General features: G+C 36.1%; 2 protein-coding genes across 2 annotated transcripts; both read right to left on the minus strand.

Moving 5' to 3' along the window:
* On the minus strand, positions 1-2,944 carry LOC147291344 (melianol synthase CYP71BQ17-like). The gene is made up of 2 exons (XM_086238556.1): positions 1,773-2,944; positions 1-618 (listed from the first exon to the last, which is right to left on the minus strand). Exons 1-2 carry the CDS (start codon positions 2,685-2,687, stop codon positions 1-3), a joined length of 1,533 nt encoding a protein of 510 aa, XP_086094682.1. The 5' UTR covers positions 2,688-2,944.
* A 388-nt stretch (positions 2,945-3,332) lies between these two features.
* LOC147291345 (5'-nucleotidase / magnesium ion binding protein) lies at positions 3,333-10,897 on the minus strand. The gene is made up of 10 exons (XM_086238558.1): positions 10,771-10,897; positions 10,501-10,639; positions 10,182-10,242; positions 9,953-10,085; positions 9,617-9,740; positions 9,324-9,380; positions 9,132-9,228; positions 8,275-8,482; positions 4,276-4,336; positions 3,333-3,833 (listed from the first exon to the last, which is right to left on the minus strand). Exons 1-10 carry the CDS (start codon positions 10,848-10,850, stop codon positions 3,768-3,770), a joined length of 1,026 nt encoding a protein of 341 aa, XP_086094684.1. The 5' UTR covers positions 10,851-10,897; the 3' UTR covers positions 3,333-3,767.
* Between the last annotated feature and the right edge of the window lie 3,205 nt (positions 10,898-14,102).

Here is a 14,102-nt window from a genome sequence, read left to right on the forward strand (position 1 = left end):
TCATTTCTGGAAAGGAATGCGTGTGGTGATGATCACCTGCAGTTTGGTCTTTCTTCGAGCTGTTATTCCAAAATTCTCAGCCATGTCAAGGTCTTCGAGTATGGCACCATTTGGAATTTTCCAATCGAAGTGGTACAACATTTGAGCAAGTGCAAGTTCAATATTCAAAGTAGCAAATGATATGCCTGGGCAAATCCTCCTACCTGCACCAAATGGAAGCAATTCGAAGTTTTTCCCTTTGAAGTCAATGGAAGAACCTTCGAACCGCTCTGGTTCGAAGCGTTCATGAGAGATCCAAATTTTTGGGTCTCTCCCTATTGCATAGGCATTGATGATGACTTTAGCCCTGGCTGGTATTGTATACCCACTAATCTCACATTTTTCCCTTGCTTCTCTTTGAAGTAAGGGACCTGGAGGGTGTAGTCGAAAAGTTTCCTTTATAACTGATTTCAAGTAATCTAACTTTTGAATGTCTGCCTCTTTGATTTTGTTCTTGCCTTTGAATGCTCGTCGCACCTCTGCTTGTGCCTTCTCCATTACTGTAGGGTTTTTTAGCAGCTCGGACATTGCCCATTCCATTGTTGTTGCTGAAGTCTCACTCCCTGCAGAGTAAATGTCCTGAAAAAACATATTCATGTTGCAATGAATATTACAACTTAAATTTCTAGAATCACATATTACAAATTAACATCATATTTCTAGAATTTTCAGAGAATGATAGCATGCCACATAATCTTACTGACACACAAAAATTTCTAAAATCACATATTATATAAATTAATATCATATTTCTATATCCTAACAAATTAAAGATATATGTGGACTTTAGGTAACCAAATCAGAATATTTTTCATTTTAAATGCAAAATTTTATGTCATTTTAATTTAGATACCAAGCCAAAATGTCATCCCATCGATCAATTGATAGCTTGGGCGATGGATGGGCCAAACAATATTTTTTTTTATCTGCGAACTCAATTGTGACTGCATGACAATCACAACTTTTTGACTGAGTTAAAAGTTACATCTTATATCATTAATTTGTTGTTTTTCTAGTGTTTAGATTATGGTTGAAGGCTTAGGGTTTAGTGTTTACTCTCTAGATTGTATGGGTTCAGTCCGCAAGCCTTAGGCCCTAATTTTAATGCATGAACTTCACGTACGGGTCATTCACATGAAATCCTATATAGGTAATTCTATATGCATTTCTATACAAGAATGTGTCATCAACAAGGTTCATAGTCAGCGTCGTCTTCCCTTTACAGTAAATATATGACATACTTTCTGTATAAAAGTGCATATAGGATTCCATGCGGACAACATGTGGATGCAAGAATCCGGCATTACATAGGATTATATTATGAGAGACTTAGAGTTCAGTCCATTTTATGAGCCTTTTTTAGACTAAAACCGGTAGTGATTTAAGATTTTTAATTAAGTCTTTTTATTTTTCTTCTTTAATGTCTTTATGTTAGGTTTTAACTCTAAATTTTGGACGGACATGCAGCCTCTATAAAACTCACTCTACACCCTATGAGGGGAAATACCCTTCAAATCGGAGAATGACTTTATTATGAATTAAAATAATTTTATTATAAATTAAAATGACTTTATTATGAATTAAAATAATTTTTTTATAAATTATTATGAATTAAAAGAATTTTCTTATAAATTTTAAAACACCTCCGGTTTCCATTTAAAAACTGTTTTTCTAAAGGATCTAAGCTCAATTATCTTTTATATTATTGCTAGGGTACGATAAACGAGCCTTACCATGGTGACAGCTTTAACTTGATCAGTTGTGAGATGAAACTCATACTTATTAGCCTCCTCATAATTCAAAAGTGTGTCAAGTAGATCTTCCTCATCATCGTTATCATCACCAGCTTCTCTCTTCATCTTATGTTCCCCAACAATTTCTTCAAGAATCTTATCCATCTTCTTCTGAATTTTTAGCAGTGCAGGCTTTATCCCACTCATGGAACGCAGAAAAGTAAGTGAAGGGTACAAGTCAGCAATGTTAAAGCCTCCAGCAAGAAGTACTAGTTCCCCAAGCAATTTTGTGAACTCATGTTGATGCTTGCACTTGTTGCCGAATGCTGCTCTGGAAATTACATCGTTTGTCATGGTGAAGAGCTTGTCACTGAGATTTATGGCCTGCCCCTCAGATGAGGCAATGGACTGAATCATATTCCACACCTCCTCTTCTCGTATCGATCTGAAAGATCGAACCCGGTTAGCACTTAAGAGCTCCTGGACGGATATCTTTCGTAGTTGTCTCCAGTACTCATTGTAGGGAGAGTACACAATGCTTGAATGGTCATATGCCATGACCTCAACAGCATAGAAATCAGGCCTTTGTGCAAAGCTGATCTCATTGGTCTTCAACACCTCTTCCGCTGCTTTGGGTGATGAGATAATCACAGCGAGATGCTCACCCAGTTGAAGCTTCATGACAGGACCATGTTTCCTGCACAAGTTTGTGATAGCATGATGTGGAAGAGAACCAATCAACTGGTGCAAGTTGCCTATAATAGGCAGCTGCTTTGGCCCTGGAGGCAGACTGCCTTTGGGTTTGGATTTGATGATCTTCCAGTATTTGACAAGCACCAAGAAGCAGAGAAAAGAAGCTAAGATGACAGGAAAGGATGGCAATTGGAGCATCTGGGATATTATTGAAGTATTCATTGTGACAGATTTGTGGTTTTGAAACAACTGAAACTCTGCTGTAATGTGCACAAGTTTATTGGGAGGAGTATAGTGAACAAAGAATAATATATTGGGTAGACCAAGTTGACGGACTTCTTGGAAAAATAACTAGTGAACATTTTGTGAAGCAAATTTTGCGGCAGATTTTTTGGACTCACGACTTTCCTGCTGATTTGATGAGGCTTTGCGTTGGGGATGCTCAAGACTTGGGTTGTCCTCGCGGGTCTTCATTGCTGTATTTTCTATTGTTAGACCAAAAAAAAAAAAAAAACTTGTGAAAATGGTGTCGGTGTGTACTAGGATTAAGTTAAATCATTACTTTATGATAATAATTAGGGGTGCATGTTGAAATATTAATCCGAGTGTAATGCATATTGAAACAAGATGTAATATTATTTAGGGTTAAGTCTCATTTGGTTTACCATTCATTGGTGCCAATTGTTACATTCAGAATTCCTCTCAGCTCAAATGACATATTATCTTTCAAAAGTCAATTTCACTGTGGGCAAGAAAATTCTTGTGTTTGGTTTGCTGGAATTTAAGTCTTAAAATTTAAAAAGACACATTAGTGTCTGATAATAAGTAATTACATCATACTTGATACATATGAATGATAATAAAGAATTAAAAAAGAAGGAAACGTAAAACTGTTTCCTTTGTTATGCTTAATTATTCATATTTCAAAGTGTAACAATCATTTCAACGTGAGTTTGAAATTTAACATGCTAATTCTTTAGCAGATTCTTTTTCTTTCAGCTTGAGAGGCATGAAATTTAAGGACAAATGTTTCAGCCCAAAGGGACTGGAGATATACAGATGTTAGCTCACAATGCAGAGCTTACAACACCAAGAGACTGAAGACTATAAAAATATACTTGCTATGGGCAAAATTGACCATCAATAATTATGTATAATTATTCTATTGATGGGAAAAGATGCAAAGCCGCCTCTTGTAATTTTTTAGCTAATGGAAGGAAAAGTTCGGCAAATCTTGATATGGAAAGTAGTCAAAGAAAGCAGAGAGGAGCTGTGTATGTGTAGAATAAAAGAGTATGGCACTCAATCACCTCCAACTGGGCATAGTTGTGAGACAAGCTTTACAACTCCCCACATGGGTGCATCATTCTGCAGGAAACCATGCCATAAGTTAAAAAGAGTACAATCACCTTCTATCCTAGTATTACTCAAAATAATTGCCCATATCTTGTAACTTCGTTGAAGTGCTTATAACATCTCCTACAAGATTTTCTTTGTTTTGAAAATTTACTCTCACAAGATTTATTAAGCACGAAATCACTTCAGCTTCGACCCATATAATGAATCTTTCAGGGCATGGAAGCTGAACAGGTTAACTCGACTTTCCAAGGACAAAGATAATCGTTAACACCAACTAGACAAATTCATCTGTTTGTCCATAATATCTTCTTGCTAAATGTAGTCTAAAAAGTATCACCCCAAAGGTTATGATTGGGGTGCAGTAAATTGATACATATATCAGCATGGTTGTTCCATAGACAACCAAAAATAGTCAAAGAAAATACACAACTTTTCAAGGCATTCAACTCACCAGGTAAACAATATCGAAGGCTCTGAGGTAGCTATCAAGAGAATCCTCAACATTGTCATTCCTGAAACAGCAGTTTACATGGTTTAGCAACTAAATCAATCGACGTATCATCATAAAATGTCTAGCAAGTTTAACATTAGCAAAGAACACAAAACAAACATAGCACAGGAAAATAAAGGAAACCAAATTTTTGAAGTGCCCACGTACTCTTCCAAGTCAATATTCAAAAGGCTTTTCCCTAATGTGAATAACGAAATGCAACCAGAGGTGTCCTCTTTGTTTTTTTTCTTTATTGAGAAACATTAAATAACTTAGCTTCAAGTTATTCTTGCAAATTGTAATGAAATAACTCTGTTTTTTTTTTTTTTTTTCTTTATTAGTATGATGAAATTAAAAGAAATACAAGATGTAAAAATGACGTAGCTATCAAGTCAGAAGTAAAAGATCAAAGTAATTTTTAATTGCTACAACATGACCCATTTTGACCAATTTCTTTTGCAGATTTGAAACAGCTACCCATTTCTTGTACAATTATACAGTATGATATCATATCCATTCTGCTCTTTGTCCTCCAATTACAAAAAGGATCGAATATCACTTGAGCATCTTGTCTACACTCATCTCATCATGCTACTGGTAATAAGTTCAATCTCCTCTTCATGGTAATTTAACCATTTCCTCTTTCTGCACCAAGATTAAAATGGATAACATTCTATATCCACCTTAGCTCGGAAGATCTTGATAAGTAAATGTTGTCAAAAATCTCTTACAATCTTAATGAAGTTTGTGTACAACAGTAGTTCAATTAAATAAAATTAACTCCTTGTAAAATAAAGTGTTTTTGGGTACAAAGAAATATCAACAACTTCAGGGCCAGCCAAAGGCAAGAATCCAGAGTCTATTTACAACAGGAAAAGGAAAAGCATGAGAGCAAATCCATGCATCAGTGAGCGTGTGGCCAATATGTGCAAAAGCATTTACAACAGAATTTGCCCCTTGATAAATATGCACCAACTAGTGACATTTCAATCCAGTCATTAACATAATTGAGTAAAGACTTGACAATTTGACCATGGTTGAATACTCAGTCCAGGAAATGAAATGTAGACTTAATCAGAAATAGATAGTGTAGAGATATTGCGAGGGGGAAAAAACAAACATTTCTACCAAAGAGTTTTAAGGAGCTTCTGTCAGTATGGAAGCAATGTCCTCATCACTCCACATGGGTTTCAAGTTGTTTTCTGGACTAATTACACCCAGTTTGCTGCTCAACATCCTCATTAATTGGACTTGCCAATATCCTAGCCTTATAACATAAAAACAAAAATCTTAATTTCACTTTTTCCATTCTGTAGCTCCCTACTTATCAACATGACAGGACTGCATTATGTGTTTATCTTTCAGGATTCATTTAGATAAACCTTGACAGCTAAATATATAGTCATGTTTGAGGATTCATTTAAAAAAAATGTGAATAATCTTTCACTGCAGAACTTATTGATTTGCACCATGAACCTCCAGTCTTTCCTGCCCTATATTAATTGCATTTACAATTAACATCCATAGGAAAGCTTATGACTAGCCTAGAATAAGAGACTTCATACACAATAGGGGAGGCGTTCATCAGTTCAAAATCATTAAATTTTAGCAAACTCACTCTGATCCAAAGTTGGTCTTATATATTTTGCAGTCCAGCCCAGCCAGATCTTGGATTGTATGATTAGCTTTTTTATGGAAGCTAAAAAAAATGAAACTTAAAACATCATCAACAAATCCATCCAATCACAAATTTTTGCTTATGAGGTGTGAATCTTCATGGAATGTTTTCGTTTAGTTAGAATCTTCAGTTTTGCACACATACCAATGCACTGGCCACAGTTTTTTTGTTTTTTTAAGGTTTCCTATTTTCAAGCTATTTTGCAAAAAAGCTGTGGCCAGCATTGGTATGTGTGCAAAACTGAAACATATGATTTTTTTTTTTAATAAGACTGTTGGATCAGTTTGGTTGCAGTAGACTGTCACAAGTAAATTCATGAACAAGTCCAATCATATCTCTTTTTCAAATTGAGAATCAAATATAATCCACCATCATCCAAACTGACCAAATTGAATTGGATTGAAGTTTTGAACACCCCTAATACATGTATTGGTAAAAGAATTTAGTATCTCAAAATTCAATTCCATTAAAAATAATGACTCTTGATTAAATAATTTATTGTAAAGAAGATAGAATTCGAGGATGCCATCAATTTCTGAACAAGATATTACTCTCTTGTCAAACAGTCTAGTTTTTTATGTTATCAAATTGTCTATCAGAATTCCAAATTTAGGCAAAATTCCACCTTATTAAACGGGTTCCGATTAACAAAGGTCAGACTCTCTGTCAAGAGAGCATCACTACGGATACACGCATAACACATAACATAATAAGTTCCAACAAAAGAATGAAAGATGTAGTTCATGGAACTTGAAACACAAAATAATTTAAAGAGGATTATGCTCCTTTCAGATCACTTCCAAAAAGAAAGAACAAATAAAAGAAGTTTTACCAATCCCCATTAAAGGGACTTCAACTGCCCAACCAGTCAGATGCATATTGTAATCAACCCTAGTATGTGTAAACAGTTGTGGGCAAAGAGGCAACCACAGAACACAATCTGCAGAAGCGACCCACTTTTCAACAAATAATATCTGTACACTGAACATCACTTTGCTTACCCCATTTCTGTGTTTGCATCATTTGTCAATGTGCAATTTTCAGCATACCACTATTATCTGTTGATATGTGGGTCACGTCGGTAACTTGTTTTTGCAGTGACACCAGGGTTGATTATAAAATGCTTTAATGTCATACCTTTTTTTATTTTCCTTTTCTGATTTTCTTTTGTACTGGTGAATTACATACATTCTCAACCTTAACATCTTTTTTTTTTTTTTTTTTGGTAAAATCAACCTTAACATCTTTACTTCTACTTCACTGTTATTGAGAAATCAGATCCTCCTACTCTTTGTATTATATTATTCCTGTAACAACCGTGAGAACTAGAGAATGAGGAAAATTACCAGTTTAACAGCCCACCTCTTGTAAAGCTGAAAAATGGAGTAATCCCCAGAGGTTCACTAGGATTTGATTCACCATACCAGTTTGACTTCCTCTTCAAGCAGCCTGTTTAATGATGTTAGCATCCTCATCCCTACAACTAACCCTCTTTTATGTTCCTGATCCCGCTAAAAGTATGAAATTTTTTTTACTTCTAATCATATATTTTTTATTTTGACAATGTTTAAACTTTAGACTAAACCTGAGTGGCAACAGAAAACCTTTTTCAGGCTTTCAATTGAAAATTTAACCTAAACACAAGATTATGCAAAGTTAGGAAGAAACAAAAAAATACAATAGAGGCTTATTGTGCATGTGTGCATCAGATATGCCCTATTTATAAGCAACACGATGTAAAAAATGAATGGGTAAAGAAATTACTTTTTTTCCCCTTTTTTTAAAATAAACATGTAAAATGACTATGGTAGAGTTTAAATCTTACAAAGAAATAAATGAAACAAACAAAGAAACAGAACTGGTTCCAATATTAAACATGTCAAATCTTATAACAATATGTTCGGAAACAAAGCATCTGTGCTTGAAAATTCATAACATGAAATGAAGTGCACAAGAAGAACATAGAGCATTGACAATAGTCTCTAGCTATAGACACTTTGGAAGCGGCATGCATTCCATAAATTATCGGAGATTCAGAATTATGAGTCTAAAGTAACTGACTAAAAAGAGCTTTACTCAAATCTTTGCAGATGTAGAACAATATATTATGATATGACTAGGATAGCATCTCCCAATAGATATGCAATTTGCATTCTACTTGTGCTATTGAAGTTGCTTGAAAGATAAATTAACATGAGTACTGAAAAATGAAAGAAGTTACTCTTAGAGTCATGACTGCTATGATATATACGAAGTAGGGAGTTCAATAAAATTTTACTTACAGAAATCCCATGGAAATTCTATTCTCATAGTTCAAACCATCAGACATTCCCAGGTCACCAATGTGATCACCCAGAAGCAGCACATTTCTTCTAGTCTTGACCGAGTCATTCTCATAAGTTGGCCCATCCATATCACCTAATCGATCATGAAGGGGAGCCGCCATATCAAGAGCATGCTCATTTTTATTTAGACTATGAATCGTCTTCCCTGTAAAATAAGTTAAAGTAAAATCAGAGCATGCAACTAAACTACCTCATCATCATGAAAGGAATCCATATATTCCTCTTTTTTTTAAGAGAGAATGGCATTCATATTAAAAATATTTTGCACCAAATCAAAATAAAAGAGAAAGAAGAAGAAAATTACTATTTAATACTGAGCAAGGCAAATAGGAACCATATATTAATGAAGTACCCAGATTTCATTTAATACCAAAAGAACTCACCTGGATAAAAACTGAACTCCATAAAATAATTACTTATATTTACATACTGTACTTCTTATGTCAAAAGGTTTTTAAACCATGAAAGACAAAGAAAAGTAGATATTGTCTGTTGGTGCCTTTTGCCAATAGCATAAGCCTCCTTACAAATGGAAGTATGTGTTTAAAGTCCAGGGTTTGAGACAAGGTAAGGGTGGGGAGGGGTTTCAAGAGAGGGGATGCCTACCCACATTGTCAGCCTTGCCATTGGAGAATAATACAAAATAAAACAACATAAACTAAATGCAGAGACACACATTTTCTTCAGAAAAACTAGCTTTTGGCAGACCAAGAACCTCTTTTTCCATAACCCATAGTAGGACGTTATCTTTATAATATTTATTTAGTGTGAGAAGGATTCATCATTAATGGTACCTTTAAAAGAGACAAGGCGACCGTTATTGTCAAATACCATTCGATTTGAGACGATCTTCACATTTTTGAAACATCTGTGAACTTTCTGCCTCATAACCTAGAACAATAAGAAGAACATAGATTAATACACAAGAAGGATGCAATTAGACCAGATATTACTATGGGAGAAATATGACCATAAAACTATCTAACCTCCTCTATGATATCTGCAAGTCCCGCAGAAAATATAAGAATGGGAATGTCTCTTTCCTGCAAAGGGGGTAATGGAAAACAGTAAATGTAAGGCAGAACTTAATGAGAATAAGTTAGTCTTTAGAACATTGTGTCAGATACAGATAGCCAACATAAACTAATTCATCACCAGATAAACTCAAAAAATTACAAAGATCAAATTCTTCAATGGATTTCTTTCCTTTCTCAGGGCACATATGTAGCCAACTGCATAAGCATTACTCACATACTTATCAGAGAAAAATGAGACTTACCTCCAAAAACTCAAACAGTTCAACAACACCCTCCCTAAAAGCAATTGTTGAGTTGGCAACAGATTGCCTTATTCCATCATAGGTAAGGCCTCCCTCAATTAAAAGAGCATGAGTTTTTCTCCACCTGTATCAATGCAATCAGTGTTTCTGTGATCTGAATCCAATTATTGGACTGAGATAACATGTTGTAGCTCCCTAGAAACACTCTTTCAGGTGAATTATTTAAGCCATTTAGGTGATTATAAGAAAAAATAGAATATTTAAGGCCACCCAGAAGCGTAATTTCACACACACTCAAATAGTGTCCTTGTGATTAAATTAAATGGGGCGACTTACCATTCTTCCATAAGCTTAGTTTTCTCTTCTATTGGAAGCGTGGGGGAGAACTCTAATGGATGATAATATTCGTATAATTCCTGCCTTTTGTTATCATATTCCGGATTCTCCTGTTGCAAAAGACCATGACTGCCTACGCTTGTTATCAACAAAAATCAAAAGAAAAATCTCGCAAACAGAGAGTTCTAATCTAACAAAGAATGCATTTCAAGGACCACAGAAAACTTACTCTGTCCGCGAGAACCATTGACCCGGTACTTAGTTAGTGTGGCATCAAAATCTGCTATTACCTGACATGAAAATTACATAAATACAAGACTTAGGAATATACATAAAATATGCAAACTTGAATTCATTCGATTGAAGAAAATTCCTTTCATTATATTTGTTGTTCTTTAGGACACAGACAGACACACATACACACAAAATTTGAACATAAGTTTCCAACCAAAAAGACCCAAAACATTAAAAATTAAAAAGAAACAATTGGGTATCAAACATATGCTTTCTAAGAATTGAAAATGTCAAAAGGGAATGCAGGAAGCAACCTGGAGTTTGGCGGGACCCGCATTCCTTATAGCAGCCATTTTCTTATCCAGGAGCTCAGCATCACCCACTGCCGCCTCGCAAGAGCCTCCGCTTTCCATGTCGGTCTGGTTTCTGAATCTACCACTACAAAACCAGGCCCTGCAAAGCAAACCCAGAATCAAAAACTGTGCAATTACAAACAAACATGTATAATAAATAGGCGATGTTAGGAAAAATAGCAATGGTGATTGATAGCAATGGACGTGATAGGAGGAGAGGATGCGAGGAACCTGCAAGTGAAGTGGGGTAGGATCAAGCGGTGGGAGCGAATGGTGGTATTGAGGAAGAGGCTTTGGAGCCGATTACTCATTTCAGTGTGTGTCAGATTCTTTATTTATTTGGTTACCAACAAAAAAATCACAGATCACTGTTTCTGCTTCTGTTCTGGAGAGAGGAAGAGTAAATCAGTTTTTCCCCGAAGCGTAAATCCGCAATTAACTAAAGTTCGGTTACAGTGTTACAGACATTAATAAAAAGAGCTGTTATTTCCACACTTTTTGTTTTTTTTGCACATTTTTTTTTTAAAAAAAAATCAATGAAAAAATACTAACACACCCCTTCCTCCTTCCCTCATCCAACTTAGGCTTAATTTGAGATTGCTGTGAGAAAAAACAGTTGTGAAGTAAAGCAGTTGAGTGTTTGATAAACTATATTTTCAAAAATATTGTGAGTACAAAAAGTAGTACGAAGGTGTTTGGTAAATTGTAATGTAAAACTGCTGTGGCTATTTATAATTACTAAAATGAGGGTATTATGGGTAAAATAAAATTTTCATTGTTACTGTGATTCACTGCAGCTTTCAAAAGCACCTACAAACTTGTTTTCTATTTTTGCTGTGAGAAGTTGAGAATTATGGGGCAAAGTACTTTTTCATTTTTTTACCAAACACTAAAACTACTGTGGGTGATTGAGAATTGTCATCCACAGCAGCTTTTGAGTCCTCCACAACAATCTCAAACGAGGCCTCAGACCAACACACCCCTCCCTCTACTTCACCCCGACCACCTCCCCCCTTTCATCCAACCACCTCCCTCCCCCCCTTCACCCGACCCACATGACCCACCTCTTACTCTCAAATCTCAATCCCTCATCCACAAAATTACCAACTTTCAAAATACTAAATAAAAATAAGCAATCTTATATGGGTTTTGAAGCCCATGAAGAAAGGGAGAGAACCGTACCAAAATTGTGGCCATTGGTGGCCGAAAACGACCGGAATCGGTGAAGAAAGCTGTCTGCAGCCGAACCTTCTCGGCTTCGATCTGGATTGTACGACAGCGGGATGAAGGATTGGACCCTACAGGGAGGTCGGCGTCGCCAAGACGAAGAAATCTCGACCGGTCTCGCGTCAGGAGGTGGTCGGATGGCAAATATCCAACCGGGTTAGATGTGCGGGTCTGATTTAATGAGGTCTATTAAGAGGGAGGGGTGTGTTGGTCTTTTGCCTTTGGTTTTTCTCTTTTTTTATTAAGAAGGGTGTGCAAAAAGAAAAAAAAAATGGTGTGCAAATAGAAAAAAATGGTGTGCAAATAATAGCCTTCTTAATAAATGGCAAATTTTGTGGTATAGACCAAAAAAACAAAAAACTGCTATTTACACACCTTTTTTTTTCTTTTTGCACACCTCCATCCTTTAATTAATAAATTTACAAAATTATCTGAATGTGAAATGACCAATTCACACACCCCATCTCTCTATTTTCTTCTCATCTCTCCCTCTTTCTAGCCCGATCAGAAACTCCCACCCCGGCCAACATTGAAGCTCCCAGCCTCCCTCCCCCCTCCCCCCTCCTTTCACCCAACCCACCCATCTCATCCCCTCCCCTCCTCTCTCTCTCTCTCTCTCTCTCTCTCTCTCTCTCTCTCTCTCTCTCTCTCTCTCAAATTTAATGAATATATATTGCATTTTTTTATGGCTTAATCGAAGTAAATATTGTTAGGGGCCTCTTTCAATAGTTCATGGCAATTTTATCTGCTCTTCCAAATTTCCAGTCATTTTGTTGTCATTGCCTCATAATCAGATAAAGCTCCATCCATTTCCTCAAAATATGGCCAACTTTTTCGGCTTCTTTTTCCACTCTTGCATTCCAGTTCAAAAATAACACTTCTTTGATTAAAGTAATGGTAAACCAAAACAAACAAGCACAAAGGGACAAAGCTATGCAATGCCCAGGTCAAGGTCAGGGTCAGGGTGGAGGTAGATAAACCTCATATTTCTGAACCAGGGATGCCCACAGAGATTTGCATTGTCCCAGGCTTTGATCGATCCCACGCATTGTAATAAGCTTCTTGACCTCTTCGAGCTTCCCTTTATTGCATTTCATGAGCTTTGAAGGATTTGAAGCTTCTCTCTCTCTCAAACTTTGTGCTCCCAACCTCCCTCCCTCCCTCCCGGCGAGCAGAGACGAGTGTCGAACAGGTGTCTCGGGTCGCCATCCTTGGTTCCTACGCGAGGTGGTGGGCAGAGGCAGCGTGAGCTGCAAGCTGGTAGTCGGCATGGAGGAAGCTGGCATGACGACGTGGTCGGGCGCAAGCTGGGCAGAGGCACGGGAGAGAGAGAGAGGGGTTGGGTGGGTCGGCTGAAGGGGGGAGGGGCTGAGTGTATGTGTGTGCGTTTTTTTTTTTTTTTTTAGTTGATGGGGTGTGTCTATAGATATTATAGTAAGTGGGAGGGGTGTGTATGAGAAAATTCAATTGTGGGAAGAGTATAAGGGTGTGAAGTGAGAAAAAGTAAAAAAAAAGTGTGCAAAAAGAAAAAAAAATGTGTGCAAATAGCAGCACTACAAAAAAAAGATCACTCGGTGCTATGGCACCATGTGTTCTATTTATTTTAAAAAATGTAAATCTTACATGAAATAATAACGTGTGTCAATATATCATTGAAGGTGGCACCATACACGTGGCCAACTGTCCCATTTAAGAATCCCTCCACAGATACCGCATGTCATGTGGATATTATCATTAGATATAATCGGCTTTGCCTTGTTGATTAAGTTGTACGTGAAGGTTTCTCCTAGCAGTGTGTAATGTGAATTTGTGAGTAAAATAGAAATCAGAGTATCTTTTGTATTAGTATAAAACCTCTATTTATAAGCTCTAGTCTCTAGGATGACCAAGTTACTTAGAGATCAACTTGTTTTACATAAGAAATTATTCTAATAATTACTATATTATAAATAAACCCTAAATAAATAATTGTAAACAACCACATAAATACCAATATTTTACAACAATTATAAGTTTTCATGAGTAATTTTTTATTTTTGTTTTTTAATATAAGGGTCTCCAAAAGCTTAGTTTTTTTATATAAGCCTCACGACACTTTAAATTCTAATTTTAATCCTTTTACCATCTAAAGCTTTCAACTTTTGACTATTGTCCACATCAGTTTTTATTATTCATCATGATTTTGTTATATATTTTTGTAACCATATAACCTTTTTCAACTTTTTGGTTGTTGTTGATCGTGCAAATTTCAGATATTAATTGATAATAATTAATATCCAGAATTTAAGGAGATTTAAGGGGTTGCTCCGACCGCTTTTTAAAGGAGTGCCGATTGA

The sequence above is a fragment of the Dryas octopetala genome, chromosome 3, assembly GCF_963921425.1.
Source record: "Dryas octopetala chromosome 3, drDryOcto1.1, whole genome shotgun sequence".
Classification (NCBI taxonomy): domain Eukaryota; kingdom Viridiplantae; phylum Streptophyta; class Magnoliopsida; order Rosales; family Rosaceae; genus Dryas; species Dryas octopetala.